This window comes from Lepidothrix coronata, unplaced genomic scaffold, assembly GCF_001604755.1.
Source record: "Lepidothrix coronata isolate B3197 unplaced genomic scaffold, Lepidothrix_coronata-1.0 Scaffold101, whole genome shotgun sequence".
Lineage (NCBI taxonomy): Eukaryota > Metazoa > Chordata > Aves > Passeriformes > Pipridae > Lepidothrix > Lepidothrix coronata.
In genome coordinates this window covers 1,560,505-1,587,828 of record NW_016690281.1, presented here as the reverse complement: position 1 = coordinate 1,587,828, position 27,324 = coordinate 1,560,505, and the positions used below count along the sequence as shown (strand labels likewise).

Here is a 27,324-nt window from a genome sequence, read left to right as displayed (position 1 = left end):
TGGTACGAGACACTGACCCTGCAGAGCCAGCTCCGGCACCGCTTCCCCGAGCTCGCCGACCCCGACACCTACTACGGCTTCAGGTGAGTGGCCAGGCACCCTTCTGGGCTGTGCCCTCGGCTGGGGGCACCCACAAGTTCCCCAGGATGTTCCTGCACCCCTGTCTCCTCCCCAGGTTCTGCCACCAGCTGGATTTCTCCACCAGCGGGGCCCTGTGTGTCGCTCTCAACAAGGCAGCAGCGGGAAGTGCCTACAAGTGTTTCAAGGAGCGGCTGGTGACCAAAGCCTACCTCGCCCTGGTGAGCCCAGCCTGCCAGGGCCTGCTCGGGGCTGCCCTTCTGGGTGGGCTGAGCACCTCTGCTGGGTGGCTGAGGGAGCTGGGGTTCAGCCTGGAGAAGGGAATGCTCCAAGGAGACCTGAGAGCCCCTTCCAGTGCCTAAAAGGGACTCCAGGAGAGCTGGAGAGGGACTTGGGACAAGGGATGGAGGAACAGAACAAGGGGGAATGGCTTCCCACTGACAGGGGGCGGGGTTAGATGGGATATTGGGAAGGAATTTCCCCCGTGAGGGTGGTGAGGTTCTGGCACATGTTGCAGCTGCCCCTGGAATTGTCCAAGGCCAGGTTGGATGGAGCTTGGAGCAACCTGGTCAAGTGGAAGATGTTCCTGCCAATGGGTTGGAACTGGAACTGCATGGGCTTTAAGGTCCCTTCCAACCCAAACCATTCCAGGACTCTGTAATTCTATGAATTGCAGCTTGGTCTGCTTCTTGCATCCATCTGGACACAATTCTGTGCCACATGCTCTAGGAAAACCCTGCTGGAGCAGGGAGGGTGGACTGGGCGTCCCCACTGTGGACTCTCCCAACCTTTCCCGTTCTGTGATTCCACGATTCCTGGCACTGGGGGGTTGGTGAGGAGCACGTGCCAGGGCTCAGTTTCAAACCCCCTTTCTGCCCCCAGGTGAGGGGCCACGTCAGCCAGAGCCGGATGACGATCCGCTATGCCATCGGGAAGAACACCACGGAGGGCAGGACCCACATGATGTGCATCGACGGGACAGAGGGTGAGCCCCCCTTCCCTGCACTGCCCAGACCCCTTGAGCCTCGCCGGGGGATGACAAACCCCCTTTGGATCTTGTTGCAGGCTGTGAAAATCCCAAGCCTTGCCAGTCGGAGCTGATCGTGCTGGAGCACGGATCCTACAGCGGAGACCCTGTGACCAAAGTGCTGCTGCAGCCTCTGACAGGTGGGGGTTGGGGTCCGGGCTGCAGCTCCGGGGGGCTCTGACGTGGAAGCAGAGCCTGGAAAGGGGATGAGAGAAGCCGAGAACTGCCGGGCTCAGGGGGGACAAGTGTTACCTGGTGCGTTGTCACCTCACGCGGTGAAGGAGGGATTCAGGGATAACCTGTCCATGATCCCTCCACTCCTGCTCTCCCCAGGGCGGACTCACCAGCTGCGGGTTCACTGCAGTGCTGTCGGTCACCCCATCGTGGGGGACTTCACGTACAGCCTGGGCCAGGACAGCAGCCCCTACAGGATGATGCTCCACGCCTACTACCTGCGCATCCCCGCGCGCGGGGAGCTCATCGAGGTGTGCGCGCCCGACCCCTTCGTCCCCGCCATGGACGGCAACTGGGAGCCCCAGCGCGTCACCCGCCGGCTGGAGGACACCATCCAGGAGCTCAAGGACAAGGTGACGCAGGAGGAGCAGGAGCAGCAGGGCCAGGAGGCCGTGGGTGGTGGTGCGGAGGAGGAGCAGCCCCGGAGCGAAGCCGGGAGCGCGGAGCCGGAGGAGCAGCGGGCGCGGTGCCAGCAGTGGTTGGCAGAGTGGGCTCTGGAGTGAGCACGAGCCACGTCCCAGCGTTTCCAGCTCCATCTTTGTCCCAGTGGGTCCCCTCGGAGCCCAGCGCTGACTCCACGCCTGCCCCTCCTGTATGCCAAGGCTTCCCTCGCTCACGGGGCTGGATTAGGCACACTGATCAGCGGTTAGGGTGGGTTTGCTTTTTAATGTCCATCATCCAGCTGGCCACGGGATGCCCCTTCCCCAGTTCCAGGCCTCAGCAGCAGAGTCAGTGTCACACACCAGCTTAGAGTGACCCCAAAGCTTCCCATCCCTGCCCTGGGGCTCGGGCCCAGCCGGGGCAGCACAGACACTGCCTTTGCCATGACATTCCCACAAACCCTCCGTGCTTGGATGCTGAAGTGCAGCCCAGCACAGGGAGGGGAGGACATGCCACGAGCAGCTTCGGTGTCCGTGTCCCCCGTTCCCATTGCCTTCACTCCAGCTGCTGCACTCACTGGCACACGTGTGGGAGGTGGGACATTGGGGGGGCTGGAGCAGAGGCTGGGGGCACCAACAGCCCCCCAGTTTTGGGTTGCTCCCGGTGTTTGGCCCACAGAGATGTGCTGGGATGGGCACAGGAGAGGTCCCTGCCTGGCACCAAAGTGCTGCCCATCCCTGCCCCGCACTCCCCTCCTCCTTCAGCCCTCCCACGGGGTTTTTAAAGGTTTGGTGAAGGTGAGAGGGTTGATACAAACGGATTTTAAACCTTTTTCAATTTTCTAGGGGAAGAATCTAGTCTTTTAGGGGTTGTAAAATACGGGTGGTCTCAGAAATGAGGTATTTTTAGTATTTCTGTGGTCGGAGAGCCAGCAGCCCAAAGCTTTTTTAATGGATTTTATTATTCCTTCTACTGGCATTGCCTTTCCTGCTTTTATCCTGGGTGTGGGTGTAACCCCTGCTGAGACAGGTCAGAGGACACGAGCCCCTTGCTGCTCACCTGGACAAGTCCTGGCTTGATCCCACGGTGTGGCTCGTGGTCCCACAGTGTGGCTCCTGGCTGGCAGGTTTCCAGAGGGTGCCAGAGGAAGGTCCTTTGGGTGGACAGTTTGGGAAGGCTCTGGAGCAGTAGGAAATGGATGAAGCTGAAAAAAAGACTGATGTGGTGGCTCAGCTCCGCTGGCGCTCAGCTTTGCAAGATTCCAAGAAGAGTTTCTCTGGAAGTGCCCTTGCTTTGCTGGTCATCCTGCTTTGCTTTCCCTTTTCCACCCTGCTCGTCCTCTCCAGCCCTTGGAGGACATTTGGAAATGAGGAGAACAGGACAGCTGGGGAGGGACAGAGGGGCTGGAGCCCACTGCACACACATCCCCATCCCGGGGGCGTCGGCACATCAGTGTGTGCCCAGAGTTGTTGTCACCCCACCAGCCCCATCCCATGGAAAATGCACCTGACAGGGGTTTCACACAACTGACATTCCCACTCTGAGGGGGAATAAAATGTCACAGCTCTCTCCCTGTGGGTGAACATACCCTGCAGGTCACTGAAATCCCGGGGGGAATTGCATCACCCATCCCTTGTGTCCCTGGGTGCAAGTTCACTGTGCTTTTGTGTCTTGGTGGGGATGGCTCTGAGGTGCCAGCCCTGGGCTCAGGGTGGGTTGGAGGAGCGGGAGACCCATCTCCTTCCTCCCAAGCCCCCTCCCTGCCCATCCCATGTCCCAGGAGTGGCCGGGAAGGGAGAGGCAGCCGCGGGCAGGTCCCGGAGCTGTAAATTACCCTCATGAACCTGTTTGCCAAAGAATGAAGGGGGGTGACGTGCACGGGAGGTGCTGAAAAGTGCCAGGGGAGATTTACATGTCACGGGTGGGACACAGCCTGCCCTTCCCACTGGGAACATCCGGGATGGGGTGGAGCACTGGGGTGGGATGTGGGGACGCTGATGGACCATCCCTGCTGGGGGCTGTGTGGAGGAGCCCCCTCCCCAGCACCCATCAGCCTTCGTGTGCTGCACTTATAACCAACACCACAGAGACCAGAGATAAATAGGTGTTTTCCTTACCCTGCAGAGAGTGTTTTCCAGGTGCCCTTCCTGGCATCCCTTCCTGCTCCCTCCTCTCTGCCGGCACTGCCACAGGGCGTTGGCTGCGAATCCCCCGGTGCTGGGGTGTGTGTTGTGATGTTCTGTGCACTTGGCAGTACCCGTGTTGTTGCCTCTCACTGTATTAAACGTGTCTCTGCCCTTCGCCCCCTGTCTCTCAATCCAACGCGGCTCCGGGGGCTTCCAGGAATGAGCCCGGACCGGCCCGACGGGACCGGCCCCGGGGCTCCAGCCCGGCCAACCTGCTGTGTGAGCACCGCACCGCGGGGTCCATCCTCCCCCTGCTGGAATTCCCGGCCAAAACCACCGGGATGAGCGACCCCAGAGCCCTCCCGGGTTTAGGAACAGAGGTGGCCGAGGATGGTGGAGGCAGCTGGGGCAGATGTCGGTGCCACATCCTGTCCCCTGCCCGTCCCTGCCAGCTGGGATTGTCCCAGGCAGACAAGAAAAGCTCCTAATTTGGGAACACTGTGTCTTTCCCTGGCAAGGAGGTGGGGAGCAGCCCTGGGGCTGGCAGGGTTTAGGGGGTGCCCAGGGAAAGCTGCTGTCACTCCTGATGATTGGATGCTCCCAGGGCTGGAGCCCCTCTGCCCTGGAGCCAGGCTGGGAGAGCTGGAGGTGTTCACCTGGAGAAGAGAAGGCTCCAGGGAGACCTGAGAACCCCCTTCAGTGCCCGAAGGGGCTCCAGGAGAGCTGGAGAGAGACCTGGGACAAGGGATGGAGGAACAGAACAAGGGGGAATGGCTTCCCACTGCCAGAGGGCAGGGTTAGATGGGATATTGGGAAGGAATCCTTCCCTGTGAGGGTGGGGAGGCCCTTGCACAGGTTGCCCAGAGAAGCTGTGGCTGCCCCATCCCTGGGAGCGTCCCAGGCCAGGTTGGACAGGGCTTGGAGCAACCTGGGCTAGTGGAAGGTGTCCCTGTACATGGGAGGGGATGGGACTGGATGGGCTTAAGGTGCCTTCCAACACAAACCATTCTGGGACTCTGTCGATGCTCCTCACTCGTCCTGCAGTCAGAGCCTACAAACAACCTGCTGAGGTCCCAAGGAAGGGACTTGGGCAGATGTTCTTGGCACATTCAAGTTCGGGGTGGACCCTCCTGTGTCAGCTCCTGAGGGTGTTTCAGGGTCAGTTTTAAGCTCTGTAGGGACACAGTGGACTTGGTGACCTGCAAAGGAGCTCCAGTGTGTCCCTGCCCTCCTGCTCCAGCCACCCCTGCCCAGCCAGCCCGGGGCAGGGGCCGTGTCCCACCAGCATCCTCATAGCAAACAAGTTTCTGTAATTTTACCACTGCAACAGGAGCTATTTTTACAGTAAATCCTTCCAAAATAGAAACCAGCAACACCCGCGGGCGGCGGCCGAGCCCCGGGGCTGCAGGACCGGTTGGGGGCCGGGGCTGGGGACAGGACACAACTGGGAGCACTGGGGGAGGGGGGGAGTGTGACAACCCCCCCTTGGCACTGTGCCAGAAGCTCCAGGGACCCTCGGAGAAGTCTGGTACCCCCAAATCTCTCTGAGAAGGGGCTGCAGCCTTGCTGCCAGCCCAGCCACCCACTCCAGCTGCTCTGGCCCTTCCCTTTTCCCGGGATAAACGCTCAGATAACGTTTGTGCTCACGGCATCAGGCTCCTCCAGGCTGTCATCCCACAGCCTCAGCAAGGGTTTGTTTCCTTTCTTTTTGGTCTCCTTCATGGCACATGCTGGATGGCATTTCAGAGCATGATCAGGGAGAAAGCTGTAAAAGAGGGAATGGGATTGTCCATGGTTAATGGAAAAAGGATGGACGGGAGGGAAGCAGCTCCCAGAGCGTGCTGAGCCCATCACTGAACACTCGTCTGTTCTGCACCTCAGTTGCCCTGGAAAATAAACCCCTGAACAGCTCAAAAAGTTTTCCACTCCCTGGGAGCACCTTTATCTCCCTCAGGAGCACAGAAATCACCAAGCCCGGAGGATTTAACTCCCTCTGGATTCATTTTGGCTTCAGCTGAACCAGAAGTTCTAAGTTTCCTTTACAAGGAAAAAAAAAAAAAAAACCCAAGAAAAAAAAACCAAAACCGGGGAGAAGGGAAGGAGCCTGACAAAACACTGTTGAGAAACTGCCCCGTCACACCCCTGTCGGGAGCAACATCCCCACCCCGCACAGATAAGTGCCGAGCGCTGCCGGCGCTGCCCATCCCCGGCCCCGCGGGGGGAGAGGACCTGCCCGGCTGAGACCTCGCCACGGAGCCAGATCCCCCCGGACGGAGAGGAGGAGAACGGCTCGGCACGGCCACGGTGGGATTTGGGGAACAAAATGAGCCTCAGGGGGAAAATTCCTTGCATTGAACTTGCGTTGAGTTCGAACGGAGATAACTGTGGGCAGCACTGGGCTCAGAGGGGGGATTTTGGGAGCAGGGATGGATTTTCTATCGTAGGGGAATCCAGGTGAGAGGTGTGGAGTGGGGAACAGCGGGAGGGAAACACCTGCTGGGGCTCCTCCCCTGGGCTACACTGGATTTCTTCCAGTCCCATGTGGATATAGGGGATGGAGGGGGACCCCGTCCCTGCAGGGCACAGACAGGAGCAGGGCACTGGGTGTCAGGGGAGTTATTGTGGAGTTTCTTTAATGATGGGTGGAGAATTAAATCCTGTTTTCCGTTATATAGGATTTTAAATCTCTCCCTTGGCTGTGGGGGGTCTGTGCAGGCAGCACAGGGCACGGGTGGGCACACTGACCCACCCTGATCCCACAGCTCCAACCTCAGCACTGGGTGAGAGAATCGGCTGCAGGGAGAAGAACCCCAGGGGTGGGACACGGCTCCAGCCCCGGTGTTGGGTGAGAGAATCAGCTGCAGGATTCCCAAGCACCATCCCCAAGCACTGACCCTGAGTGTGGGACACGGCTCCAGCCCCATTGCTGGGTGAGAGAATCGGCTGCAGGACCCCCAGCACCCTCCAACAACCCCAAGTGTCGGACACGACCCTCCGGACCGGCGCCGAGGGCGGAGCCCCAGCCCCAGCACCATGGTGTGGGCAGCCCCAGCCCCGGCTGCCATCGCCCTCTGCCTCCGTGAGTGACACCTCGTGTCCCTAAAGCTGCTTTGGGACCCCCATCCACCCCCAGCGCCAGGGATGCTCCAGCCCGTGCTGCTCCTCATCCTCATCCTGCTCGGCTTCGGCACTCCCTGCCCCCTGCCTCCGTCTCCCCTCAGCATCCACAGGCAGTGGGAGATTTTTCCCAAGGACAGAGACAGATTTCCAGGGACAGATTTCTCCCTTTTTGCCTTCCAAACCCACCCAGAGGGACCCCGGGGTGCCTGGGCTGGGGGCTGCTCTCTGCACAGAGGTTTAAGTGAACATCATTAAATTGCCAAAGAAAAGGCTCTTCCCAGACTTTAAACCTGGAGCAGCTGTGGAACATCCCCTGACCACCTGTACATACATCCATGGATGTTTCCTAACCTGCTCCCGCTTCCTTGCAGGTGTCTCCACAAACCTGGTGAAAGCTGCAGTGGTGAGTCTCCCCTGTCTCTGCTGGCTCCAAACGCTCCAGAGCTTTCCCAAACTTCTCAGCTGGTGCTGGAGGTGCTGGAGCTGCCGTGGTTCCTCCATCCCTCAGCTGCAGGGAGGCACAGCTGTCACCTGCCTGCTGTTGCCCTGGGCAGCCCATGGCCTGTCCCTGTCCCATCCCACCCCTCACTCACCCACTGCCCAGCAGCTTCCCTGCCCTGCTCCCAAACCAAGGGCTGGCACCCTGATGGGCTCCCAGCTCTGCTGGCTCTGGGGAAACAGGGACAGACCCACTGAAGGGTCCCCTCTCCTGAGAGTGGCTGTGGTGGCTTTTGTCCCCACATGTCACCAGGGCAGCCTTCAGCCAGGTCAGATCCCATTCCCTGCATCTAAAATCCCTTCTTCCCACTCCTTGCCTGGGCTGAGCATCCCCCATCCTGTCCCCAGGCTGCCCTGGTCATTGGAGCTGTCCTGTCCACCGCAGAGCAGCACCCTGGGTAAGTTCAGCCCCAGCCAGGGCTCTGGGTTTTGGGGGGTCTGGGCAGTGGGGCCGGTGTGTGTTTGATTGCTCCCCACATCCACTCCCGGCTGCTGTGACGGGTCCCTGGGCTGGGGAGGATTTACAGCCTCGCACAGCCGGTTCCGTGCCTGTGCCCGGGCAGGGATTCCGGTTGCTTTGGCTCCTCCTGGAGCACAAACACACCAAGAATTCCCTTTCCTTTATGGGGCTGACTCAGGTACAGCAGGAACCTCCCCCGAGCAGCTTCATCTCATCCCAGGCTGAAGCGGAGCACGGACCGTGAGTGTTGGCCAGTCCAGACCAGTTTAGAGCTCTCAGGGGGGCGGGGGGGGGATATGAAAATGCCCCTGTGCTGGTGGGCATCTGGGTGCTGCCAGGAGTGGGGAGACACAGGACTGGGCAGAAAGCTATGGGATTCCCATAAAGTAACTGGGGAGGTGGGGAAAGGACCTTACAGAACACTGGGGGGGTTGCTCTTACCTGGGAGCAGGAGTATGGCAGCAGCAGCTGGGAAGCAGTGGGACAGGGTGGGATATTCCCCAGGCAGGGTCAGCACCAAGTGGAGGATGCTGCCAGATCAGAGGATGCTCATGTAGGTGGCCTGGAGAGTTTGTAGTTGCTTTTAACAGGACAAAGTGCAAATGGGCTGCAAAAACATCCTTGTGAACTTTAAGGAATGAAAGCAAATCAGGCTTCATGGGCTGGGGGCCCAGAGGATGGGAGGAGGATCCGCAGTGGCTCAAGCCATGTTATTGTGATTCCCTGTTCATGCCCCAGGGCTCTTCCAAGGGGCTCTGAGCCCCGTGGCAGGACCAGGGCCAGGTGGGAAGGGGGGACACACCATCTGCCTGACACAACTCCTCACCCACAGGCTGCCCCTCTGAGCCCATCACCTCCACCACCATCACCATGAACCCCGAGTTATTGCTGGATTACACCCCTGAGGAGTTCAACCTGTGCCTGAGCAACGATGTCTTAATTGAAAACCTGGAGGCTCTGCTGGATGTCCCATTCCCCGTGAAGTACTCCAAGGTCATGAAAGAAAAGGTGGACCAGGTAAGGGGTGACATAGGGCAGGAGGTCCCAGCAGCCCCTCAGCAGGATGGGCACAGCCCGGGATGGGCAGGAGCTGCTGTGGGAACGGGCATCAATGGATGTGGGGATGGAGGGCATCAGTGGATGTGGGGATGGAGGGCATCAGTGGATGTGGAGATGAAGGTGCCCGAGCGAGTCCTCTGCACCCATTCCTGCCCTATTTTCCCTTCCCTCACCCTGGTTTCTGCCCCCCTGGCCTGGCCCCACAGGCTTACCCATCGGGGATCCCGGAGGAGCAGCTGAGGCGCCTGGGACCGCTGGCCTGCTGGTACTCGGAGGAGGAGATCAGTCAGTGGTCAGTGACGTCCAGTGACACACTGGCAGCCCTGCTTGAACCCTCGGGAGGGTGCTGGGATGATTCCCAGGTAAGTCCATGATGGCAGCAGGACATGAGTGCTGGGGAACCCAAACTGGGCCAGCCCATGCCCCAGCCCAGCTTGGGGCAAAGGTGTGTTTGGCAGCACACCTTTAACAGGAGCATCTTCCTGCCCGCCCTGTGTCCCACCACGTGCCCTGTGCTCCGCAGGTGCAGCAGCTGCTCAGCAGGTACCTGACCCTGGGGGGCACCTTGACCGGGCCCCTGCTCCAGGCCATCGGGGGCAGACGTCTGTGCAACCTTCGGGAGGAGCAGATGGAGCAAATCCCCGCCCAAGCAATCAGGTGAGGCTCTTCTGAGGGGCGCTGGGCAGTCCTGTGAGGGTCCTGGGACTGTGGGGAAGGGGGTGCTGGGATGGAAGCCCCCCAGCTCTGTTTTGGCTCTGCCCACTCCCAGGCAGCAGGGTGGGATGGCTGCTCCCACTCCCAGCTCCTGCCAGAGCCCCGGCACCGTGAGTGGGGACGCCCCACACAGCTCCCCCGGCCAACAGAACACTTGGGCTGTGGGTTGGGGTGCTGCCCCTCTCTGAGCTGTGACCTTCCCTTCCAGGACTGCTGGGCAGTTAAACATTTCTGCCTGCTCCCAAGCCAAGAAGGAGCTGCTCTACGGGAAGGCTTGGGAGGCCTTTGCTGACCTGGCCGACACCCCCAGCACGTATTACTGCCGGCTCCGGCCATACCTGGGTAGGTGCTTCCTCCTTCCCCCTCCATCCCACCACGAGGCTCGCTGTCTCTTCCTCATCCAGGGAGGTTTGGCCATGCTAGGACAGGTCTGGCAGCCTCCAAAGGCTCCCCAGAGGAGTTGGGATGGTTTGTACACGTCCAGGTACCACCTCTCTTTAAGGTGGAGCTCCAGCAGAGGACCTGAAAGACTTGGCCAATGCTGGCGTGGCCATAGATATGGATATGGACACCTTCCTGTCCCTAAATCCCGAGGAACTGCAGGTACAGCCCCTGCCCCTCTCCCCTCTGCAGGGCAGGGCTGGCCCAGGGCTGAGCATGGGGTCCGAGGCCTGAGGCCCATCAAATCACCAATTCTCCACTTTTTTACCTGTGTAAAGTTTCCTTTGGAAGTTTTTCCTTGCTCTGCAGCCCCACTAGAAAAGCATTTCGGGGTGATGCCGGCGGGGAGGATGAACGAAGGGGGTGTTGTGTGTGTGTGTGTTGCAGAAACTCAGTGTCATGGACGTGAAAAATTTGCTTGGGAAAAACCTCCCCAAGCTGAAGAAAGCTGAGAACGAGCCCTTGGTGATGGGCTGGGTGGAGAGACAGTTCCAGAGGGAGCTGGACCGTGTCCTGGGAATCGACCTGCAGGGAGGGATGGAGGACCCCACGGGGGCAACCACGCCTGCTGCCCCCCCCACCACAGCCACTGTCACCTCCACAGCCACCAGCCCTGTGCCCACCACCCTCCCAACTGTCCCCACCTGTCCTTGCCCCACCACCCCAGATATTGTCACCCCCACAGCCACTGTCCCGACCCCTCCTTACTCCACTACCCCAGCCAGTGTCACCTCCAGAGCCACTGTCCCCACTTCCATCACCCTCCCCACCGTCTCCACCCCTCCTCATCCCACCACTCCAGTCAGTGCCACCTCCACTGGCACTGTCCCTGTGCCCACCACCCTCCCCACTGTCCCCACCCCTATTGCCACTACCACCCCCCCGACCACCCAGTCAAGTACAGTCACCCTCCAGACCCCCACCCCGAGTGCTCTCAGCCCAACCCCCCTAAACAACAGTCCCCCCTCCACTGAGAGTCCCCCTGCCACTTCCACTGCCACCTCCACTGCCAGCTCCACTGCCCATCCCACTCTGACCACCTCCATCGCCCCCCCGTGCTCCACCCACCAGTCTCCCACCACAAATAAGGCCACCCCGTCTCCTGTCCCCCTCCTCCCCACCACCCTGGCCCCTGTCAACCCCAACACCACCTCTCCCAGCTCCGTCCCAGTCCCTGCTGTCACCTCCAGGGCCACCACCAGCACCAGTGTTGGCACTGACCCAATTGGTACCATCCACAGCACCAGCTCCCCTCTGGTGCCCGTGAACACCCCAGCACCCGGGGGGACCACCCACCCTGCTCCTGCCACCCACAGCACTGTCATCCCCGGCACCCACAGTGCTGCCAGCACCCCTGTTCCTAATCCCACCTCTGCTCCCACTGCCACCCCCGTCCCTAATCCCACCTCTGCTCCCACTGCCATCCACAGCACTGTCATCCCCAGCACCCACAGTGCTGCCAGCACCCCTGTCCCTAATCCCACCTCTGCTTCCACTGCCATCCACACCACTGTCACCTCCATCCCTAATCTCCACCTCTGCTCCCACTGCCCCAGCCACAAGCCCCCCTCCCCACAAGCCCACCCCAGTTCCCAGCTCCACCATCTCCACCCAAAAGAGCATCATCTCCTCCACGCCCAAGACCACCACAGTGCCCTGCCAGACCAGTGGCCCCCCAGGATTCCCCAGCCCTTCCTCCACCACCACCAGCAGTGAGACCACCAAACCAACCCCTGGAGCTGTGCCGGAGTCACCACAACCACCATCCAACGGACACATCAACCTGCAGCCCAAGCCTGGTAAGGTGGGAATGTTCCGAGTCAGGAAAGGCTTAGGAATGATGGTGAGGCCGAGGTCTTCAGCAGTAAGCAGATGATCCACCTCATTCCTGCTGGATTCAGTCCTGGCTTCACGGGCAGTGACGTGTCTGTGCAGCCCCCAGAGCTGCCCTCAGGTCCTGCGAGCTCTCAGGTCTGCCCAGGAGCACCCTGAGGTGTCTCCAAGCCCCCCCAGCACTGCAGAAAGCTGGAATAATCCTGGAGAAATCCTGGAGGAATCCCACTCCTGCTAATCCCTGGGCTGCTCTCCACCTGGGTTTGGCCTTCCCTGTTTTAGCTGGGCATGGTGTTCCTGAGTGCAAGCACTAAAGTCTGAGCTCCTTTGCTCTGGCAGAGCTGCCCCTGTGGCTTTAATGACCCTGGGGATTCACTCCTGTCTTGTGCTGGTGAGTCAGGAAGGCTCAGCCTGGGGACAGTCACACCTGGGGCAGGCCAGTGTCTGAGGAGAAGGTACAGGCAAGGTCCCAGGGGGCTGAGAAGTGCTGTCCTGACACATGGGACCCCCTGGGATACCTGAATTCCACTGCCCTCTCATCTCACACATGCCCTGCACCTGGATAATCCCATTATTTGTGTTCTCCCCCCAGACTCAGGACCCAGACTGTCCTCCTGCCTCATCCACGTGCTGGCTGTCACCGTGGGGACCTTGCTGCTGCAGGGGCTGCTCTGAGCCCCCCCCTCAGCACCACACCCACCCCATCCCTCCTTCATCTCCACCACCCTGCAACACAATGGTGCTGGGAAATTCCCTGCTGGAAAAGCAGAAACCTGGGAAAGGAAGAGAACTCCTCCGTTTGATACCAGCACAGAACGGGATTATTATTTTTGAGGCTGGGCAGTGAAAGGAGAACTGGTATTTTTCAGCCCAAAGAAGCCCCACGGGTACTTACTAGCAGTTTACTCCATGTAGTACCAGCAGTGCTGAGTGCTCTGACAGGGCAATAACACCAGGCCCACCTCTACCAGGGGCTTTCCTTCTAAGGAATCCCACTGGGATCTGTGAAACAGTGGGACAACTCAGGGATTGGAGTCACTGGCCACTGCAAAAGAAGCAGAACACAGCCCAGCAATGCAGCTGAGAGATCCCCAAAATTGCATTTACTCATTTCACGAACTGCTTTTTGATCCAGATCTGTTCAAACCCCACGAAGACTCTCATGGGATGATTCACTGAAGATAATTTATCTTGATTACTGGTGCAATGCTATACAATAAACCATCAATCAACTAGTGTTTTCCTAATCTTTGAGGTGTTTAGTGCTTAGTATTGTACTTTTTCTAGCTTAGATCTAAAGTTTGCACTGAAGGGCAGACCAGGCTCTCCTGCTCTCATTCTGTAAAGCAATGACAGCAAAGATTATTTTATATATCTATATATCTATATCTATATCCCTCTTTCTCCTCCAGGTTCTCCTCCCTGGGGGAAAGGGGATTGTCAGGGGCTGGATACAGGTTGTACTGAGGCATTTTTTGGACAGAAATTCCCAATAAGTGGGGGAACAAATTGTTTAAAACCTATAAAGTTTTTTCCCCTCCCCCTGAGGAAGCTGCAAACACCCTCAGCTCTGAAGTGTTGAATAATCAACACCAAGGAAAAGTAACAGGCAGGTCTGGGGGCTCTGCCCACTCAATTTGGGCAGCCTGAAGGAAGAGCAGACAACAGCAACTTTGCTTTAGCATTTTTTTACTTAATTCCATGATTTATTTACAGTCAGCCAGCAAACTTCCCTTCCACTCTGAGGTCTTGGCAGTGTCACGAGATCAGGCTCTGGGAAATGTCATTTTTAACCTTAAACCCCCCAGTAAAACATGCAGGTGGTTTGGGTTGCAGTGTTATGGTTGGGGCTGACCTGGACTTGGGCTCTACCAAAGGCAAAGGTCCTGCTCTGAAGAGTCTGGAATCTTCCCTTCAGACACAACTGGGTTTTTCCGAGTGATTTGAAAGACAAAAGTACCTAGAAGTGATTCCTGGGCTGATCCCAGTTGCCTGGTGCTCTGGGCACCCCTCAGCCCCAGGCTGGAGGTGCCCACAGGCCTCAGAGCAGGTCACAGGATGGAACCAACCCCTGGTCTTGCTTCCTCTGGAGAGAAGATGGTCAGGACAGGATGGACATCATGAGGAAAGTGAGGAGCAGGGCAGGCAGGAGGTGCAGTGCCATGGCCATGGCACCCAGAGGGGCTGAGGATGGTGCTGGAGGACAAAGAGGGGCATTAGTGCAAAGGAACCAGCGACTGAGCTGCTCCTCCGTGGGGAGAACATCTCCTCATGCCCCATCCAGGGATTACCTTGGCTTCTCTCACAGCCCCACCGAGTCAAGTTTGGGGGTTTGGAACTAGAAGGTCCCTTTCTACCCAAACCATTCTGTGATTCCATGATTCTAAGCCCAAATCCAGCACACCACAGAGGAGGAGGCCCTGGGAGCGCTCACTCAGCTGGGATGTTCAGCCAGTGAGGATGCTCCCAGTGGGATTACAGGACTTCAGGCTCCTCAGCAGAGCTGAACTTGCTGCCCCAGTTTTTCTCCTTGTTGTAACCCCAAAACAAGTATTTAAAACCCAACCCAGCCTTCAGAGGTCCTGAAAACACTCACCTGGGAATTTGGGAGTGATGAGGTTGATGTAGCCTTCCTGTGTTCCCCCCGTGAGCCCGATGTGCAGCTGGTCCAGCTGGGATTGTTGCTGTACCCGGATCCACTCCCGGACAGGAGACCTGTACTGCCACTTGGCCAGGTCTGGGAGGTTGATCCCCAGCAAGCCCTGAACCTCACGGGGTGTCAGGCTCTAGGAGGAATCCCAGAGCAGGAGTTAGGGGTGGAAATGTAGGAATGGAAATTACACATCTGGCCAAGAAAATGACACCTCTGGCCAAGGAAATGGTGAGGTTCCTATTGGCAGAAGTGGGAAGAGCAAGGAAGACAAATTCCTGCCATGGTTCCCCTCAGGACAATCTTCCCTCAGGGTCAGGGAATGAACACGATGGTTCCTCAAAGGCTACTTCTGTTGTCCTCTGATGACAAGTCTCCTAAACTCAACTGGGAGCCCCAGTCCCTGCCCAAATCACTGGGATTTCTCCCAAAATTGATGGCATTACTGCCAAGAGTGTGGTTAGAAGATCTGTCACACAGCTGTGATGGTGGTCTAGTGGACACCAGTCCCCTGCTCCTGTCACCAGCACTATGAGCCTGCTCTGGAGGAACTCAGCTGGCTCAGCTTCCATCTAGGACTCCAAATAAGACTTTTTAAGAAGCTTCGGGCCAGTTCTCCACTTTCTACCAGTCCAGCATCATTCTGGGTTTGATGGAATGACTCCTGATTTCCATCAGTGGACAAGGCAACCAAACCCAACTACTCAGCAAAACACGAACACCAGGAATCCAACAATTCCGAGGTCCAACTCCAACTCACCATCAAAGCATCTCTTCTTAAACTCACAAAAGTGCTCATGTTCATGTTCACGTTGGCCTGGCTCAGAGCCTTGAGATCTTCACCTGGAGCCCCCCCTGGGACCAAAAAGAAGAAGATCAGAGCGTGGAAGACCCCAAGTGAGCTGTGCTTGTATCTGCACAAGCTGGAGCTACAATGATGGCTCTAAAATTTATTAGGAATGGGGCTCCTACCAGAGTCCCAGCTGCAAAATATGTGGATGCTACTCCTTTTTTGCTGGGACTTATCGGTGTGTTGGGAATTAAACCAATCTGTGGCAATGCCAGACAACAGACAGAGGGGTGGGAAGAGTTTACTCAGGCTGGGAATAAATTCTTAGCTTAAGAGGGAAAAAGAAAGTCTGGTTTGTGCCATGGAAAAGGGCTGGGAGAGAGTCTGATTTTCCCTGTGATAGTCTGACAATTGATTTGGGCAACTTTAAGTCAGGTACAGAATCTTTCAACAGTATTTTATGCCATCTACAGGTTGGAAAGGCAAACTTTGAACAACGTGGCTTTGAAAATTCCCAAAACTGTGATGGATTTTGATACCCATTCAGCTCATGGCTGAGACCCCTCTTCCCCCATAACATACTGGTTTTTACATACCCAGATAAGGTAAAATCAGCTCGTAGTAAGCAGGAAAGACGTGCTGGGGATAGAAAGCTTCTTTGGCTTTCTCATACAAGAGGTCTTTGGTCTGTTGTGAACAGGCTGAAGGATTCAGAGACACCAGTCTGCAGAAAAACAAAGATTTAGGGTGGAAAAAGCTTTTATTATCCTCAACCTGTATAAATTTTCACCTCTCCTGAGTGTATCTCTGGGATTCTCTGCACAGCACAGGTAACCCCCTCTTCCCAGCAGACAGAAGATGTGTAGAGAGAAGCTGAGACGGCAAAATAATGGCTCAGTTTCCTGCTCAGAAGAATTTGTCTTCAAAGTTAGGAAGGTTCTGATGGTGAACAGTAAGTTTCTGTGTTTGCAAAGCTGTAATTAATTAATTTCATTTACCAGTCTTTCAAAGGAATTTAAACTGGAAGTGTCCAAGAAAGTGGCACAGGTGTGGCACTTGAGGACATGGTTTAGTGGTGAACATGGTGGTGCTGGTTGATGGTTGGACTTGATGATCTCAGTGGTCTTTTCCAAACTCAACGATTCAGTGATTTATGAAATTAAACTTAATTAATTATCTTTTGAGTTGCCATAAAGAGAGTTTAACTGCAAATCTGAGCCCTTCCTGGCAGGACAGAGACCAGCAGGTTTTAAACCTGGACAGAGAGCAGGTACTGAGTTCCTTCCCAAATTTCCTTTCACTGAGCAGAGAAGAAAAAAAAAAAAAAAAGAAATTGCACTTGTTGATGGGAAAGTGGTTTTCCAAGGAACCAAGAACATCCCAATTTGTGACTCACTTGAGGCTGCTGGGCTCTATGGCCTGCACCTCCGTGGTGTTCAGCAGGCACACGTATCTGGTCCCGATGGCATCCAGGGCAGTGGCATTCAGGGCATTGCCCAGCTCAACATAACGTTTGATCACTGCTGAGGCCTGGAAACACGTTTAATTTGATTAATGGCATCGAATCAGGATTCGTGTTTTCACCCCCCAAAGGAGAACATGCAATAATTGCAAAAATAAACCGAGATCATTTCAACTCTGCCCGTTTGGCCCTCAAGGATGGGCCACCCAACCCCGGGAGACCAAGGATGCTTCAACCATCTTCAAGCCCTAATCCTAAACCAGCAGCTCCCAAACCAGGAAGGAAACATCAGTAGGAAAGCAAAGCCGAGTCCCTACCAGGAGATCTGAGGGCTGATTTCTCAGGAAGGCAGCCAGGGCATCAGCTGAGCTCATCTTCCATGTGGAAATCTCCTCAAGGGTGATGAGAGAGGTGAGGGGACCCAGCTTGGAGAGGAGGCTTTTGGGATAACCATCAGGATACCTCTGTGGAAACACCACTGTTATTGCTACAAAGTGGGGCTGAGGGACCCGGATTTTTAGTCTGAAGAAGAGAAGATTAGGTGAGGATTTTATTGCTGCCTTCAACTATTTAATAGGAGATGGTAGGGAGGGTGGAGCCACGTTCCTCTCAGAGGTGCACAGTGAAGGCCAAGGCCCAACAGGCAAAGAAAACTCTGGTTAGATATTAAGAAATAGATATTTTCACAGTGAAGTGGTCAAACACTGGGAGAGGAGACCCGAGAGATGATGGAGCCCCCGTCCTTGGAGGTACTAAGTTTAACTGGACAAGTCCCTGAGCAATCTCAGGGTGAGATTTGTGACATTTGCCATTCTTTGGGCTGGCATTACCTCATCCAGGTAGTCCTTCAGCACTTGCAGTTGCTCCACACTGAAGGGGTAGGTGAGGACCTGGGAGAGGTGGTTCTCCAGGAAGACCTGGTTCTCCAGGGACATGTTCCTGAGGCAGGTCCGGAGCTCCTGGGGGCTGTAGTAGGCGGGCATCAGGTCAGTGCTCAGCATCTCCTCCGTTATCTCCATGTCACAACCTGCTGGAGCAAGCAGCTCTGGCTTGAATCCTTTGGCTTTAAGCTTTGAATCCAAGAATCATTAAGGTTGGAAAAGCCCTCCTAGCCTATGGAGTCCCCCCTGTGCCCCATCCCCCCACCTTGTCCCCCAGCCCAGAGCACTCAGTGCCACAGCCAGGCCTTCCTGGGACACCTCCAGGGATGGGGACTCCAAACCTCCCTGGGCAGCCCCTTCCAAGGCCTGACCACCCTTTCCATGGAGAAGTTCTTCATGGAGATGCCCCCTTGCTGGGGATGGACAGGTGTGCAACCAGGGTCCCACCCTCCTCACGGCTGACCTGCCCCCCAAGTGCTCCATACACATTTAGGGACACCCACAACACTAGGACAACCCTGATCCCGGTGGGAATGCTGCCCTTCTGGACCCAGGGAGCTGCCATACCATCGGCCCGCCTGTGCCGGGTGGGCAGGAGCTCCCCCACGACGGTGGCCAACTCCTCCCTGGACAGGGGGGAATCCCGGGCAAAGTTCTTCAGCCAAAGGGTCAGAGAATTCTGCAAGGAAAACGTTCCATCAGGGGGATGGTGCAGCCCTGGGGGCACCTCCAGCACAACCCCCTGGAAGGTCCCTGTCGAGGTGCCCTGGGCAGCACACCTGCAGATCCCTCCTTGGTGAGCGAAAAAGGTAAATTTTTAAAGCTTGCACTCCACATATCCCACCCCCCCACGAGTGATTTTACCTCCTCACGAGGTACTGGGTGTATTTTACTGCTGTTTTCCCTCTCTGGTGCTCTCCCCGCAGTGACAGGAAGGGGTTGACAGAGAGCTGGATCTGCAGTTCCAGGCTGTCAACTCCATCAGCCCTCACTTCTCCCAGACCATCATCCCCTTTGGCACCAGACCTCTTTTAAAAGAGGAAACTACTGAAAAGCACACGACTGAACAACCCCCAGCATATTCCTCCCACACTCTAAGAGCCAGGAGTGCTTCCCTGTCTGAAAACCCACCTTGGGGATCTCCTGTAAGATGTTGTGATCAAAAACAGGGATGAGCCCCGAGAGGTCCCTCAGGGTGAAGGCTGACCAGGCTGCAGGAGGCCTGCAGACAAAAGCAAGCTGGGATCAGCTTTCAAGGAAGAGCAGAACAAAAAAAAAAAAACAACAACAAAAAAAAAAAAAACAAACAAACAAACAAACAAAACCACACCTTAAAAGCTGCCAGGATTAAGCCCCTGTAACACCTGACGTCAAGAAAGCACAAGATTTAAATCCTAAGACACCTTGATCCCTTCCTGTTACACCAAACTTCCTTCCAGCAGGGCAGGACAGGTGACAGTGACATGAATCAGGGCAAATGGCATTTAACTGATACCTGCTTTTCACAGGCATGAAACCCAAAGAATTTCTATTGCTCATATCACCCAACTCAGTGCCAAGATCTCAGGGCACCTGATAAGAGGGAGGGAAATATTTGTCTCCCTCTGTTGGAATCAGCCAGGGATTTATCAAGCAGGTAGAAGCAGAATGTTTCCTGAAAGTCTGGGGCTGACAAACAGCTTGAACTCACCTGTGTTCACCAGGACAGTCAGAGAAGTTTGGTTAATGAAAAATAGACCAGAGGAAAAGCTTTTATAACCAGAGCAAGAGAGACACAGAAGCGACAAATTTATTTTTCAGTAGAATTTCACCCAAGCCTTTCAGCTGAAAGAAGTTCAAATAAATTAAAGTAAAAGGCTCAAAAGCAATAAATTATTTGGGTTTTTGGATCAGGCTTGTTGGCTGGAGCTCACTCAGGTCTTAACAGAAAATTGGGTTTGATTAAGGGAAGTGTTTATTGACATCCAGAAGAACATTTCATACCCGAATGTGGTGTTCCCACTGCTGATGACATCCCTAATGGCCTCTTCTTGGTCAGACAGGAAAGATTCACACTGGCTTAGGTCCTTCAGCAAAATCCCCCCCGAATTCCTGATGTATTCCCCCCCCAGGTCACAGACCAGGCGGCCCAGGATCTCAGCATCTTCCTCATTTATTTGTGTGCCAGGGATTTTCTGGAATAACACAAGACAGAGGCATGTCCAGGCCTGGCTGGCACAGGGGAGGGGCATTCCTGGACCCCAACCCTCCTGCAGACCTGTCCCTGCCCACGTACCAGACATGCCAGAGCCTCCAGGAGAAGCTGTTTCCTCTGAGGGGACTCTCTTGGCAGAACATCAAGATTTGCTTCCCCGATGTTATTGAAGTATTGGCTGCAGCTTCCAGTGGCTGCATAGTCTGAAGGACTGGAAAGACAAACACTCCATGAATTCTAGGGAATGATGTGGAGCAGTTGGTCAGGTTTGAGGGTGCTCAACCAAACATCTTCCACATCTGCAGACTAAACTCCCTGCAGTTGTTCTCTGAAAAATCCTAGTCCGTGTTCTTCCCAAATTAATGTTCACCTTAAGGAATCTATTTTGGGACACAGCCTAAAACTGTTCCAGATCTGGACACAGAAGCACAGTGGGAAGATACTGGGACAAGGAAATCCACTCCAGTGCCTGTTTTCTTTGCTGTTGTGAGGGGGAAGCACATTCAGGGAGGCCTGACAGTACTCAGGTTTGATACTGGTTTCATATCCAGATATATCCATGTGGTTACATAGCCAGAAATTGCTTCAAGGTGTTTATATTAATATGCTGGATGGTTAAATCTGAAAGACCTTAAAACCCTTTTGAAAGCTTTCATAGAATCCTGGAATGGTTTGGGTTGGAAGGGACCTTGAGGCCCAGCCCATCCCGCCCCCTGCCATGAGCAGGGACACCTTCCACTATCCCATGTTGCTCCCAACCCCGTCCAACCTGGCCTTGGACACTTCCAGGGATCCAGGGGCAGCCACAGCTTCTCTGGGCAACCTGTGCCAGGGCCTCCCCACCCTCACAGGAGGGAATTTCTTCCCAGTATCCCATCTAAACCTGCCCTCCTTCAGCTTTCTGCAATCCGATTTTTGATTCCCCATAAGAAGGCCTGAAAAGTCTGAAATATAAATCAAACTAATCAAACCATCCTGATTATAAACTAATCCCTCTATTTCCCACCAAGGCAACTGCATGAAAACTGTATCACAGTTACCTTAAAAACAGCAACAGGTCTTTAGGATAACTGTCCAAATCCTCGGGAATCCCATGCAGTGTCACCATCCTCAATAAGCAACTCAGCTGGGAGGACACCAGAGAAGGCATCAGAGAAAGAACCAGCATGGAACATAACAAAAAATAAAACAAAAGCAAGATTTTATCCTTTTCCAAAGAAAGAAAATAGGGATGAACCTTTTCCTGACATCCAACCTAAACCTCCCCTGACACATCCCTGTTCTAGTCCCTTAAGCTCAGAGTGTTGAACAATCCTCATTGTACCTTCAGGACAACATCAAACATGGCACTTGGAAATAAGGGAACTACCTGGTCTTCTCCCAGCCTGACTTTCTTGCTCCTCATGACTTTGGCCAGTTCCCGAAATCTTCCTGCTTCCACATCTTTGGCAGCTGCACAGGTGAAACCTTGGAGCACAGACTGGGAGAGCCTGGACATGGACAGGAGGGAAATCAGAAGGGCAAGGACTTCAGGGGAGGTGAGTTCAGAGCACGACACTATAAATAACTTTTCATAATTTTTCATCTGAGATATGACAAAAGCCACATCAGCCCCACTAATGAATCCCTGGAATTGCACTGTGGAAGGCTGGCACATTCCCTGGTTAGAAATGCCCTCCACAGGGGCCATCTGGAGCAAGATTCCAGGTGCAGCCTGAGCCAGAGGCATAACTTTAGAAAGAAATTGTGGCTCATGGTTACATTTTGCAGCTGAGACCCCGGGAAATCCCAATGCTCCATGTCTGTGTTTGGGTTTGCATTATATCCCCATCTGTTCCTACAGATTCAATACGGTGGATGTGCCACAAGCCCCCGTGGAAACGTGGAAATTGCCATCAAAACAAACATGGAAAAGGGAAGGAGAGAAGGAAATTGGTACCTGCTGAAGTCAGGCTCTGCCTTTACCACATCACTGAAAAACATGGCAGCCTGGGGAGCAAAGCCAGAGGGTCAAAGGTTTTCCAGCAGAAACATCTCTATTTTTGGGCAGATTTGCAGAGCAGACTCGAGGCTCTGCAAGTCCAGGGAGGGGTGAGGGGACACAGTCCCCCAGTACCTGTTCTGGGGTCCATGGCTTACTGTTGAGATCCTGCACACTGGGCTTCTCTTCCCCAAAAACAAGCAAGGATTTGGGGATGTAACTGGCCAGAGCATCAGGGATGTATTTCACCAGGTCAGCAGGGTGGGCAACACTGGAGGAAATCTTTAAAAATAACCCAACAAAACATATCAGTCAAACACTGTGGCTAAAAGAGAACTGGGAAAGTCAGACCAGTTCCCCTGCTGAGCATCTGGGCAGTTCACAGAGGCCTAACACTGAAATATTCCCTGAAATATTTGACACATTCTGTCAAACTAGAAGAGCTGCTTCGAGGTAATTCCTGGGGTCCTGATGAATGGGAACAATTCTGTCTCCTATCAGCTGCCCACCTCCTGGCTTTATGCCCTAAAAATATTGAACAGGCCATGAAGGAGGGACATCTCTTCCCTCTCTACTGACACAGTGTCCCAGGATGCTGAAGGAACGTTGCAGATCCTGTGGTGGATGAGACATTATAGCCCTTATAACACCTAACCTTTCCCTAATAACATTCCTTCCAATAATGGAGCTGCTCCAGAACAGGGAACCAGAGGCAGAGCCTCTGGTCCCAAACACAAATCAGAGTCTTTCCTACCAGGAGGAGGATGGAAAACAAACTTAAAAACTACATGTACAACTGGAAGGCTCAAAATACAGCAAGAAAACAGGCAAAGAGGTGTCCAAGTCCTACACAGTCACATGAAGGAATGAAATAGTGAATTGCTGAGGGATCAGTCAACCCTAAAAGGGGACTTTTGAAGTCACCTTCACTTCTCACACAGTCTTACTCCAAATGATGTCAGTATTAGAATCATAGAATCATTTAGGTTGGAAAAGACCTCTGAGATCAAGTACAGTTTTAATGAATTCTGCTCCCTTTACATTCTTTCCCCGAGAGCATCTTTTCAAGTCACTGGGGAGGAGTTGCTGGGACCACCCCATAAAACAAGTCTCTTGTGCCCTCATCCCCAAGAGGCTCAGCAGGACACCCTGGCTGGTGGCCCAGGACATCTCCACAGGCAGAGTGACAGGGATTTGATCCTGTTTGGCAGTGGCACCCCCATGGAATGCTGCTGGGGGGGCAGGGGTGTGTCCCACCTGGCCCCAGGTAAGCAGTGCTCCCAGCTGGGACTCCTGGAGCTTTGCTCATTTGTGACACCTGAAGAGGAAAAACCACGTCACCTTTTCCACAAAGGTCCTTTTCAGAGCAGGGGGAAGGGGCTCCATTTGCTGGGCAAACTCAGGCACCTTGATGGCCTCCAGGAGCACCTCTGGGGACAGACTCCAGACCGTGCTGCTGTTGAGGCCTCCCACCAAACTGCCCAGCTGTGCCAGGCTCTGCCCATCCCGGAGCTGCAAAGGAATGCACAAGGACATGAGGGCCAGACATCACCTGCTGGCAGCACCAGGTGTGAGCTGCACCTCACAGAATCCCGGAATCACTGAGGTTGGAAAAGACCTCCAGGATCACCTGGAGTCCCCCCCTGTGCCCCATCCCCACCTTGTCCCCCAGCCCAGAGCACTGAGTGCCACATTCAGTCCTTCCTTGGACACCTCCAGGGATGGGGACTCCACCACCTCCCTGGGCAGCCCTTCCAATGCTTGACCACCCTCTCCATGGAGAAATTCCTCCTGAATTTGTGGCCCTGGTCCTGGTACCTGATAGCCAGAGCAGAGCAGTTTGTCCACAATAGCACTGGACTGCTCAGCACTCCAGCCACGAACTTCCCCCAGGGCAGGAAGAGCTGCTTCAAGGTCCTGCTCACTGATGCTGTTCTGGATGCTGGACACAGACAGTCCCACTGCAGCCTGGCCCAGGGCACGCAGGATTTCGGGAGAGAAATCCTCAATCTTCCTCAGCAGGGAGGATGTGACCTGCAAGGGTCCCACGGGGACAGAAAGAAGAGTCAGGGGAGCAGTGAGGGGAACCTCCAGCCTTTGGATGCCTTAAATCACTGCACTTCTGCCTCCAATTTTTATGCTGAAGGCTGTTGATGGACCATCTCCACCCACTGAAATTGTGGGATGATGAAACCCCAGCCAGACACCAGGACAAAAAAAGCAAAATGCCCTGGAGGAGGTGGCAGAGGAGGTACAGGAGGTGACAGAGGAGGCACAAACCCTCAGCCCTGCTGGGTTTGTGCAGGTGAATGAAGCCCGGGGGCCGGGCAGGGGATAGGTTACCTGCAGCTCCTGTGCCGGCAGGGAGGAGGGAGCTCTCTCTCCAGGAATCCCTCTGCCTGCCGGGATCCAGGGGCAGCTCTCCCCGATCCTCTGGGCCAAGCTCAGCGCGTCGTCCCTGCTCAGGTTGGTCACTGCTGAGGGGCTCAGGGAGCAAAGAAACCTGTCTGGGAGGCTGCAGGGGGGACACAAGGGGGAGAGGCTGCAATTCCCAGAGACAGGGGCTCTGTCATCCCCTTTTTCCAGAGGATGCTCCTTTCTGGGGCACCTTTCCCCTGCCTCATTTTAACTGATGGTGCTCCCGTTCAGAAAGCACTGCTGTGTCCTGACAAACCCTGCAAGGACACTGCATGGAGATCACTTCCCAAGGTTTAGAACTTGGGACCTGGCCCTCCCCAAGAGCAAAGGCAATGGAATCATTGGAGGAAGAGAAAAATGCTTTAAAGGTTTAATGAAAGCAGACATCAGAACCACCACCCAAAATCTTGCTAAATCACAGCACCACAACTGCGTGCTGCTGGATCTGATTTCCCATGATGTAGGAGATCAGATCCTGTCAGATCCTGTACCTTGACAATGGAAAAGCAGGAGCAGAGGTCAGCAGGAAGGTGTAGTACAGAGCTGTTTCCCGGAGCAAGGTGAGGTTGCTGATCATCTCCATATTGACTGGATCCCTGGCAAATTTTTGAAGCTGAGGGTGAAAAAGAAAAAAAAAAAAAAGGAAAATAATTTAGATGGATACTTTAATCCTGACAATTTGAACCAACCTCACTTCAAGCAATATGTGTTTTTTCACCTGATTTTAGTGTTGTGAGGAAGTTTAATTTTTGTTTTCAAGTAATACACTGGGACCTTGATCAAGTTTGGGGTTGTTCCTCTTACTGACTCCAGTTTGCTTTGTGCAGAATTACCCACGTGAAACCAACTTCTGTGCAAGTGCCTCTCATCACAAGAGATCACCGTGGGGGGGAACATAACTGAAGTGACTGTTCAGCACAAATAAACAAGAGAAATATTCCAACCAGCAGCAACTCCAGGAAATTCAAGGCCAGGTTGGACAGGGCCAGGAGCAACCTGGGCTAGTGAAAGGTGTCCCTGCCCATGGCAGGGGATGGAATGGGATGAGCTCTAAGGTCCTTCCAACCCAAACCATTCTAGGATTCTAATTTTGCCCAGGGCAGGATTATGACCCTCCTAGGCATGTTTTGCCCACTGGAGGTTCCTCAGCACCAGGAGGCTGCACTTACAGTTGGTTCGTCAGCAAAAAGCTGCAGGTCCTCAACTGTGGCACCCTCCATAAAGGATCCAAGGAAGTTTTTAAACCAAGCAGTGGAATTCAGGCCTGGAATGGCTTCACTGTAGCATTTCTGGTTGGATTCTGCAGTCAGACAGGTAGAAAAACAGACACCAAATCAGGAAATGGGTGGATTTGGGAGATTCTGAGCATGGAACAGAATTCAGTCCATCAGAGGACTCAGCAGAGCTCCCTTAGTGCCTCTGGTCACACATTCCACTCAAATCCATGTGTTCAGACTCCAAGTGCCCGTGGGACAGGACAGATATCTCATTCTTTAACAGCCCTCCAAATATTTCAGCACCTGCCTCTTTCTTCCTCCCCACAAATCTGCCAGAAGGTTTTTGCAGGCCATTAAATTTGGGCATGTTAAGCTACTGCCTAGGCCAGGGGTGTCCTCCCCGGGTCCCTTCCTGAGCTCAGTTCTTCAGCTCTCAGAACCAACCCCTGCCCTGTTCTGTCCCAGCAAAAGCAGGAAATGCCATTCATGAGGGACACAAGTCAGACTGTGCTGATTTATAAAAGTCCTGGATTAATAAAGCCTTCAGGCAGGGAAATGATTCCTGAAAGCACTTATCACTGTCACAGTCCCAGCCTGTTCCTATGGGAGATTCACAAAAAGCCCTGGGAAGCCTCAGCCCCGTGACAGAGCTGAGCCCATGGCAGAGCCCACACTGGGGGCTTAAAGTATCTGTGGTTTCTTAGAGAAAATCAAATCATTTACCATTCTGGGTGAGATAATATTTGATCCCACTGTAAAGATTCCTCTGCTCTCCCTCTGGAAGCTCAGGGTATAGTCCATCCAGGGCAGCCACTCTGCAGATGGACAAGGAAGGCAGACGTCTCAGATACTGATGCAGTCAGGGTTGGGTTCTCACAGGAAGGCTGTTACTGAGGACTGATTTTATCAACCAAAAAGCTTTATCAAAGCTCCCAGTGTGGTTTCCCCTCCCCACAGCCCCAGTGCTGTGACACTGCCCTGGTCACACGGGGCCATCAGGGACAGGAGCACTTACAGCAGCTGAAAGGTCTCACAGGACACATTTTTGCCATGGAGGCAACCAAAGACCTTGGGCTCCTCCAGGAAGGGCTGAAGTCCCCCATGGACCCACTGAGACAGAACAGGAGGGCTCTCAATGTCTGGCACTTGCAGTATCTTCTCCCACAGCCCATTGATGAAGATCAGGCTCCACTCCAGAGACAGAGGCACGTGGGAAAACTGAGAGCAAGAGGTGAGGAGAAACACAGGAATTCCAGTGAATAATCAAACATCAGCATAAATCCACGTGAATCTGAACATTATGAGCAAAATCTGTTGGTTGAAATGATGCTCTTTTTAAGATAAGGTAAAAACTAAGGTAATTTTAACCAAATCCTTCCAGTGGTGAGCAAACAGTTGGCTCTGTGGTACCCACCCGCTGGCTGAACGTGGTCAGGGAGGCCAAAAGCTTCTCAGCACCATATTTGGAAAAGAACAGAACAGAGTATTCTGGATCCACAGCAGTGGCAGGTTTGGAGGCAAGGCAAGAATATAAGGATATGAGGAAATCATCCTGGAGGTCCTGGAGCCAAGTTCTCTGAAAGAGAAAAGGGAAATGCAAATAAATGTGATAAAAGGTGGGTCATGTTTAGAGGTGCTGCTGTGTGGAATGGCCTTCAGGTGGCTCATGTGTGCATTTGGGAAGAAACCCTTCCCTGGGAGGGTGGGGAAGCCTTGGCTCAGGTTGCCCAGAGAAGCTGTGGCTGCCCCATCCCTGCAAG

At 54.4% G+C, this 27,324-nt stretch overlaps 3 protein-coding genes across 3 annotated transcripts in view; 2 read left to right on the top strand and 1 right to left on the bottom strand.

Moving 5' to 3' along the window:
• Nucleotides 1-4,022, top strand: RPUSD1 (RNA pseudouridylate synthase domain containing 1; the record flags this gene model as incomplete). Its single annotated transcript, XM_017823040.1, has 6 exons — nucleotides 1-83; nucleotides 176-299; nucleotides 961-1,063; nucleotides 1,144-1,245; nucleotides 1,439-1,692; nucleotides 2,750-4,022. Coding segments are annotated over 6 exons (828 nt in total), but the record flags the coding sequence as incomplete, so codon positions are not given.
• Nucleotides 4,023-6,879: 2,857 nt separating this feature from the next.
• On the top strand, nucleotides 6,880-12,646 carry LOC108501300. Its single transcript, XM_017823039.1, is given in 12 exon segments — nucleotides 6,880-6,925; nucleotides 7,338-7,369; nucleotides 7,813-7,862; nucleotides 8,103-8,168; nucleotides 8,716-8,941; nucleotides 9,190-9,345; nucleotides 9,507-9,640; nucleotides 9,906-10,039; nucleotides 10,200-10,300; nucleotides 10,526-11,477; nucleotides 11,728-11,937; nucleotides 12,564-12,646. Coding segments are annotated over 12 exon segments (2,190 nt in total).
• Nucleotides 12,647-13,652: 1,006 nt separating this feature from the next.
• MSLN (mesothelin) overlaps nucleotides 13,653-27,324 on the bottom strand; it is a 16,141-nt gene continuing 2,469 nt past the window's right edge. The window contains exons 3-25 of the mRNA XM_017823062.1: nucleotides 26,979-27,140; nucleotides 26,580-26,782; nucleotides 26,288-26,379; nucleotides 25,517-25,647; nucleotides 24,839-24,960; nucleotides 24,273-24,444; nucleotides 23,748-23,963; nucleotides 23,271-23,441; nucleotides 22,065-22,211; nucleotides 21,888-21,937; nucleotides 21,318-21,438; nucleotides 20,989-21,074; nucleotides 20,030-20,159; nucleotides 19,738-19,928; nucleotides 18,886-18,976; nucleotides 18,322-18,433; nucleotides 17,704-17,903; nucleotides 17,191-17,337; nucleotides 16,808-16,941; nucleotides 16,008-16,135; nucleotides 15,382-15,476; nucleotides 14,568-14,757; nucleotides 13,653-14,167 (exon numbers count right to left, since the gene is read on the bottom strand). Coding sequence (XP_017678551.1) covers nucleotides 14,073-14,167; nucleotides 14,568-14,757; nucleotides 15,382-15,476; nucleotides 16,008-16,135; nucleotides 16,808-16,941; nucleotides 17,191-17,337; nucleotides 17,704-17,903; nucleotides 18,322-18,433; nucleotides 18,886-18,976; nucleotides 19,738-19,928; nucleotides 20,030-20,159; nucleotides 20,989-21,074; nucleotides 21,318-21,438; nucleotides 21,888-21,937; nucleotides 22,065-22,211; nucleotides 23,271-23,441; nucleotides 23,748-23,963; nucleotides 24,273-24,444; nucleotides 24,839-24,960; nucleotides 25,517-25,567 — 2,649 coding nt within the window. The 5' untranslated portion in view covers nucleotides 25,568-25,647; nucleotides 26,288-26,379; nucleotides 26,580-26,782; nucleotides 26,979-27,140 and the 3' untranslated portion in view covers nucleotides 13,653-14,072. The remainder of the gene's footprint in view (nucleotides 14,168-14,567; nucleotides 14,758-15,381; nucleotides 15,477-16,007; nucleotides 16,136-16,807; nucleotides 16,942-17,190; nucleotides 17,338-17,703; nucleotides 17,904-18,321; nucleotides 18,434-18,885; nucleotides 18,977-19,737; nucleotides 19,929-20,029; nucleotides 20,160-20,988; nucleotides 21,075-21,317; nucleotides 21,439-21,887; nucleotides 21,938-22,064; nucleotides 22,212-23,270; nucleotides 23,442-23,747; nucleotides 23,964-24,272; nucleotides 24,445-24,838; nucleotides 24,961-25,516; nucleotides 25,648-26,287; nucleotides 26,380-26,579; nucleotides 26,783-26,978; nucleotides 27,141-27,324) is intronic.